The 7,230-nt window shown below is 52.8% G+C and overlaps 1 gene segment (V, D, J or C); it reads right to left on the bottom strand.

Moving 5' to 3' along the window:
* Nucleotides 1-6,028: 6,028 nt before the first annotated feature.
* On the bottom strand, nucleotides 6,029-6,993 carry LOC102375252. The segment is given in 3 exon segments: nucleotides 6,029-6,147; nucleotides 6,407-6,703; nucleotides 6,945-6,993. Coding segments are annotated over 3 exon segments (465 nt in total).
* Nucleotides 6,994-7,230: the final 237 nt, after the last annotated feature.

Here is a 7,230-nt window from a genome sequence, read left to right as displayed (position 1 = left end):
GGAGACTTATTGAGGGGTGGGTCTAAATTATGCCAAGGAGGCCCCTTAGGTCTGTGGACTAAGGGAGGCTTCCTAATCAGCCCCTGACTTGGGGAAGTGCCCCAAGTGCTTATACTGGGTCTAGTACCCATTGGACGATCAGGCCTGTGTTTTCCAAGGTGCGCAGAGCCAGAAGTGAGTCCAGAGCCTTGGATGGTGGCAGCGGGAACCCAGGCTAGCGGGTGTGCTCCAGGGAAGGGGTCGGCCGGACGGGAGGCACCCCAAGGGAGGCACTCGGAGCCTGGAAGGTGGTCGGGCGCAGGGAGGTGGGCGGCTCAACGCAGGAGCGCCCCCTACTGGCCCGCCACAGGTATCACCTTCCTTGCTCAAGTCCCTGACACTGGTTTCTACTAAACACCAACAGAGATGCCGAGGAGTGTCAGCAGCTGGAAGCTGCAGCCTGATTGATACATTGAACAGCTGTGGATGCATTAAGGGAAGGAGCATGGAGCTGAGGGGTTTGGACACCCTTCAGTCTGACTTGGAGCATTTCCCCTGGAGGAGAAATATAAAAAAAGCATCAGTTATGGGTGTAAGCATTTGTGACCCTGTGCACACATACTAAAATACCTGAGTCATAATCATGTCTCTTGCACGGTTTGGTACAGGGCAGAATCAAGGTGTGACCAGTGTCCTCCCTGTGTATTCCCATTTGCTAGCACTGTTTTGTGTCCTTGCGCATTTATTTATGGTTTCTCTGGGTGCATAATGCTTGTTATTGCTCTAAGCATCCTGGTGTGTATTTCAGCCCAAAATGCTGAGATGAACTTTAATCCTCAACTCTTGGGATATCTGCAAAACATCCCTTTTGTCACTGGCAAGAATATCTTTGCACATCACAAGCAGCATGTGCATGTTCTGAGGTATGTGCACGTGTGGATATGCATGTGGGTGTGCAGTGTCTTCACTTCCCTACATACCTGTTTATGGCCAAACTGTTTCCAGTTGACAATATTTATGGTCAGGGTGAAAAAACATATCTTCCTGCCCTAATGGCTCAGGCCCCACTGTGCAAATTTTTGGACATTTCATAGTGGAAACGGCACCTAGGATGAGAGCTCTGGGTGGTTCCAGATCAATCCCATTCTGGCACAGGCTCTCCCAGGTTCTCCTCTGTAAACTACCCATTGTAATATAATAAAAGGCTTAGTCTGTTTGTCTGTCCGTAACACTTTTGGGCAACTGCGCATGTGTAGTTTTAAACTGGCACCTTTCTGTGTCCCAGCACAGAGACAAAAATGGTGCAAGTTTAAAACTGGCTTTTGTAGTTGCTTCTCTGCAGCCAGGAGAGACCCTTCCCCAATGCGGGGGGGCAGGGCAGGTTGGGGTCGGGCCGGCCAGGAGTGCCGCGCAGTGCCACATGGGGGGGTAGGGGTGCAGGAACTGCACTGTGCTGCGCAGCAAGGCAGGCAGTGGTGCTGGGGGGTCCACAGCCCCCATTATTTACCTGACCCCCCAGAGCCACCCCTCCCAGCACTGCTACCTACACTAGAGGAGGTGCAGGGCTCCTGGCCTGAGCCATCCCAGCCCATGCATGTGTGTGGCTGCAGGGACACAGCAGCTCCCTCCCAGACAGAGCAACAGGGGTTGGGGAGCGAGGGAGCTCCTGGTGCCTGGGCAGGAGAAGGGGAAGGGGCTGCCTCAGCATGATGGAGGGGGAGGGAGGGAGGAGGTCCTTGGAGGGGAAGAGGGGTGTGCGTACGTGTGTCTCTGTGTGCGTGTGTGCATGTGTATGTGCTCATCCCTGTGCGTGTGTGCTCATCTGTGTGTACGTGTGCATCTGTGTGTCCTGTGTGCATCTGCATCCATTGGTGGCACATAGTGGGTGCACGCAAGTGCATGTGCACCCCCTGAGATTGGCCGTGCACCCCCTGGAAGTGCCAGCTGTGAAACCAGAATTGCCGGTGGAAGTGCGCTTCTGGTTCCACTGGTTCTGCTGCTGGTGGTTCTGGGCTCGGTGATTGGCACCAGTTGCCCACGTCTGCATCTGTGTCTGTGTGTGCATGCCAGGGCATCTGTATGCATCTGCTTCTGTGTGAGTATCTGTGTGTGTGTGTCTGTGTGTGCATCCATGCATCTCTGTTCATGGCAGGGAGAGTGTATTTGTGTCTGTGTGTCCATGTGCAGAGAGTGAGTAGAGTGTGCACCCATCTGCGTGTGTGCATACATGTGGTATGCATGCATGTGTCTGTTCATGGCAGGAGGGAGAGTGTGTTTGTGTCTGTGTCCATGTGCAGAGTGAGTGAATAGAGTGAACGCCTATCTGTGTGTGTGTGTGTGTGTGCATGTGTGTGTGTGTGAGTGAATATGCATGTGTGAGTGTGCATTCATGTGTCTGTGTACATGACAGGGAGAGTGTGTTTGTCTCTGTGTGTCCATGTGCAGAGAGTGAGTAGAGTGCGCACCCATCTGTGTGTGTGCGTGTGTGTGCATGCATGTATCTGTGTGTGCATGTGTCTGTGTGTGTCTGTGTTCATGGCAGGAGGGAGAGTGTGTTTGCATGTCCATGTGCAGAGTGAGTGAGTACAGTTCACACCAGTCTATGTGTGTGTGTGTATTTGTCTGTGTGTGTGCAGGTGTGTCTCTGTGTGCATGTATGTGCCAGAGTGTGTGCACACATGAGTATGCATGCATTTGTCTGTGTTCATGGCAAGAAGAGTGTGTTTGTCCATGTGCAGAGAGTCAGTGAGTAGAGTGTGCACCTGTCTGCATGTGTCTGTGTTCATGGCAGGGAGAGTGCGTTTGTGTCTGTATGTCTATGTGCAGAGAGTCAGTGAGTAGAGTGCACACCTGTCTGCTTGTGTGCCTATGTCTGTGTATATGTGCATGTGTCAGTGCATGTGCATGTGTGAGTGTGTGTGCATGTTTCTGTGTTCATGGCAGGAGGGAGAGTGTGTCTGTGTGTCTGTGCAGAGTGAGTACAGTGCATGCCTGTCTGCATGTGTGCGTGCGTATGTCTGTGTGTGCAGGTGTGTCTCTGTGTGCATGCATGTCCCAGAGCATGTGCAAGTGTGAGTTTGTATGCACGTGTCTGTGTTCATGGCAGGGAGAGTGTGTTTGTGTCTGTATGTCCATGTGCAGGGAGTCAGTGACCCAAATATCTTCCCCAGAGTTGCCCCTCGGCTGCGCTGGTGCCAGTGACAGTCAGGCGATGTTTGTGCACCTGCTGCACATCCCAGCTCTGCCTCACTGGTCACCACCTTATCCATGCTCAGTTCTTTGACCTCCACGTAGGTTCAGACAAGGGTTTTTCCTGGAAAGAACCTGGGAATGAACTCCTGCCTGCTTTCAAACTAGTGACAAAGCTCCCATTGTCATCCCTGGACCAAGATTTCCCCAGGTGGGGTTTTGCCCTCCCAACTGGGGTTTGCCTTAATCCTCAGGAGAGGTATCAGCTTTCAAGGCATGTCAGAGGCTGGAAGATGCAGGATCTGATGGCCCCCCTGCCCTGCTCTCTGTGCCATTGTTTGCCCTGTGCAGAGACAGGGAGAAGGGTTGGTGACACAAGGTCAGTCTGACCTGGAGAGACGGCTCCTGCGGATGTCTGTGCCTTGTTGTGTCCCGCTCAGGAGTGTGAGGTTGAAGTGCCAATGCACTCTAGTGTATGCTGCTGCCTTACTCCCTCCTGACACTCCTGGTGCCACGCCACTCCTTCCTGCCTTGATTTCATCTCCTTGTTTGACCCTCAACCCTGGTGCAACACCCTGGACTAAAGCTCCACGGATGGCCTCAGGGTCCTTTCCTTTTTCATACCTGCCCCATGGACTTGATTACCCTTCCCTCTTCCAGATTCCCACATCTTCTTCCATGCCTAGTTTTCAGAAACCTGGCTCCTGTTTCCTGCCAGTCCCTCTCCCTCCTCCCTCCTGCCTTGAGCAGAGCAAACAGGAGCCTGGTGGGGACCATGGCCCCTGGGGAGAGCTGTGCAGTGACAGAGATATGGGCAGAGCCCAGGAGGCATCTGTGACCCTGTGGCTATGAGCAGATGTGGTCTGTAACCCCTGCAGAAGGGGAGGGGAGTGGCTGCTGGGGACAGCTGAGCCCTTATGGTGGGATCTGACTTTTGCAGGCTCTTGCAGTGATGCAAAGGAGGTACCAAGCTGTAAATAGAGGTTAAAGATACAAGGGTTTATTTGACATTGCTCCAAGCCCCTGTAAATGTCACTGTTACACCATCACAGCTGACATTGGTACTTTAACGAAATCTAATTCAGCTGGGTGTTGGCTACAGTCAAGGCTGGACTTCAACTGGGGTGTGCCGATCCTCCTGCTAGGAGCAAAGCCAGAGGTTCTTGGCTTGAGGGTTTTGCACCTCTGCTCCAGGTCAGACCAGTCACCACATTTGGGGTCAGATTGGTATGGACTGTGGGGGTTTTTCCTCCCTCTGTAGCAGGGTGTGTGGCCGTCTACCTGGAACCTCTTGAACATATAATATTGACAACCTTTTAGGAGGACATTGGCTGCCTTAGTTCCCCTGCTTTACCTGTGGCAGATTAGTGTGTTAGGTCTGTGTTGTGTCTGGGTTGATGCTCATATGTAGAGTTTAGCTGATGGATTGTACAGGATGGTTTGGATAGGGATGATCCTGCTTCAGGCAGGGGGTTGGACTAGATGACCTGTTCTGGGCATCAATAACCAGTGACCAGACTCAGAAAAGTTTATGCTGGTCTACATCATTGTGAGAGGGTGCCCTGCCCAGTGAGCTCCAGCTTCTTTACCTCCTTGACCAGGACAGCATCATTGCTCCCTAACCCCATCATCACCCAACTGGGACATGAACACACAGAGCAGGTGAGACCCTTGGGATATGTCTGCCATCAATGGCCCCAGAGTAGTCCATGCCAGACCCACTGCCACTGACCTGGCTGGGACCCAGAGCCCAAGGGGAGCCTCCACAGTGAAGAAGTTGAGGGGTTTGTCCAGGTTTCTCTGCTCCAGATTACAGAGCTGCTGCCAGTGCTGGAACTGATGTTAGAGGTGATGGCACTGTTCTGACCAGGAGACCCTGGGAGGGATTCTGGAGGCTGGGTCACAGTGCACAGGTCATGAGAGCTGTATGTATTTACTTGGCAGGGGTGGGCTGTGAGCACTGGAAAGGTTTTGACAGTGTCACTGGACACAGAGCTGCTGTAGCAGAAATGAACTGATGCTTGGGGAGGATTTTGTGCTGGTCTGCATCACTGTGAGAGGCCATTCCTAGTACTGTTGATAGTAAGGGTCTCCCAGAAGCATCCGCCTCCACCCTGTGGATGGTGAAAGTGAAGTCAGTGCCAGAGCCACCACTGCTGAGCTGGTCTGGGATCCTGGGGCGGGGGGGGGGGGGGCAGGAGGACACATTTGAAACATGGTCCTAACAACTACTCATACCAGGCCATGTTGCTGCTGCAACTGTATGCACCAGCTTTGCAGGTGCTGGTGGCTGTGTCTCCTGCAGACCCTGCCAGGGATGGTGGAGCCGGAGTCAGCACAGTGTCTCTGCAGATGCTTGCATATGAAATTAAAACAACCCTACCCAACTTCCCAGGGGAGGACCTGGTAGTCAGAGGATTAGCATCAGCTGCAGGAGGATTTTGAGACTGAATCTTTATAAAGCCAATAACATTCAAGTGACTTTTGAAGCCTCAGCACCTGCTATGAAGAAAGGGCATCAGGTTGTTTGATGAGCAGCCCATGGTGTGTGTTGCAGCCTGATAGATGAGTGTTGGCCCTGTACATTCACATCCCCCCAGACACGCATTCACTCTGCACAAGGACAGCCAGCTGCCAGAGCAGCGCAGGGTGTGACAGCATCTTGGAGCTGAGGCCTGGCAGGTGAGGAGCAGTGCCCAGGCAGTGCGACACTGGGACACGGGGTAGTTATAACTCTGAGTCAAGGAAATGAGGCAAGCACCTGGTCAGTATGCACATTTGATGTTTATGCAAACAGCCTCTCCCTGTGTACTAATGCCAGGGGGGCACGATTGCTGGAACAGCCCTTGCTTCAGCTGTTTCAGGAGCCTGGAATGACAAGGGCAGGAGCTTGTCTTGGCTGGGCTGGTGCCAGGCCAGCCTGCTTGGAGAGGAGGCGCTCAAGGTGTGCGGAGTAGTGATAGAATTTGTAGATGTGCCCTAAGAGGAGACGGGGGGTGTTAGGAATTGAGATTTGGGCCCATAAGCTAGAAACAGATGTCAGGGGACCAAAGTGGATCAGCTCTGTGTGGACATGATTGCACTGGAGATTTGAACTGAGGGGAGAAGTGTTGTGTGAAGAGTTGTAAATTCAAGTAGCAAAAGGCCCTGCTATAATGGCTGCAAGAAGCAGCTGGTGCCGGGAGCAGCAGAACCTGATCAGAGCATGGAGGTTTTGTATTGGGCTGTAGCACTGTGCGAGGGGAATCCCAGTTCTGCTGACAGTAATAATCTCCAGCATCCCCAGCTTCTACCCGGCTGATGGTGAAAGTGAAGTCGGTGCCAGACCCACTGCCACTGAACCGGTCGGGGACCCCGGAGGGACGGCTGTTTGTGCCATAGAGCAGCAGCTTTGGAGCCTGCCCTGGTTTCTGCTGGTACAAGTGCATGCTGCCACTGCCACTGGAGCTGGTTTTGCACTTGATGGTGACTGTTTCTCCTGGGGACACAACCAGGGACTCTGGAGTCTGATTGATGAGGATGTCCACACTGGAATCTGCATAGGAGAGAAATAAGGAAAAGAAAGCTGGACAGTTATAATGAAAATAATGACCAGCTGAAGGATATGGGACTTTTTTCATCTATAATTTTTTTGTGAAACTTTAATTGTTTTTATAGATCTGGAGACAGAGAATGGCATTAGGAGTGGTTTGTACTCCATGCTGAGTAGAATCAGCATCTAGACCTTGGAAACTACTGACAGCTTGGAGGTGCTCCCTCCCTGCTGCTGCCCTTACCCTTTGCCCAGAGCACGAGGAGCCAGAGGAGCTGAGTCTGCCACAGCATCTTGCTGCTTCTGCACCGACTGACACGGAGCTGAGAGACACCAAGTGTTAAACCAGCCCCTTTATAGCTGCTCCCCAGAGCAGGGCGCTGCCCCTATGCAAAGCAGCAGCTCTATATAAATGCACGCTCCCTGGGCCCAGGGCAGAGCCTGCAGGGCAGGGGCAGACACAGCCCTGCTCTGTGCTGATGCCGTTGCTGACAGCAGTGTCTCTGCGCAGGGATCAGGACAGTGTGTGG

Source organism: Alligator sinensis, unplaced genomic scaffold (genome assembly GCF_000455745.1).
Source record: "Alligator sinensis unplaced genomic scaffold, ASM45574v1 scaffold1484_1, whole genome shotgun sequence".
NCBI lineage: Eukaryota > Metazoa > Chordata > Crocodylia > Alligatoridae > Alligator > Alligator sinensis.
The sequence above is the reverse complement of the archived record's forward strand: the minus strand, read 5'-3'. Positions and strand labels throughout refer to the sequence as shown.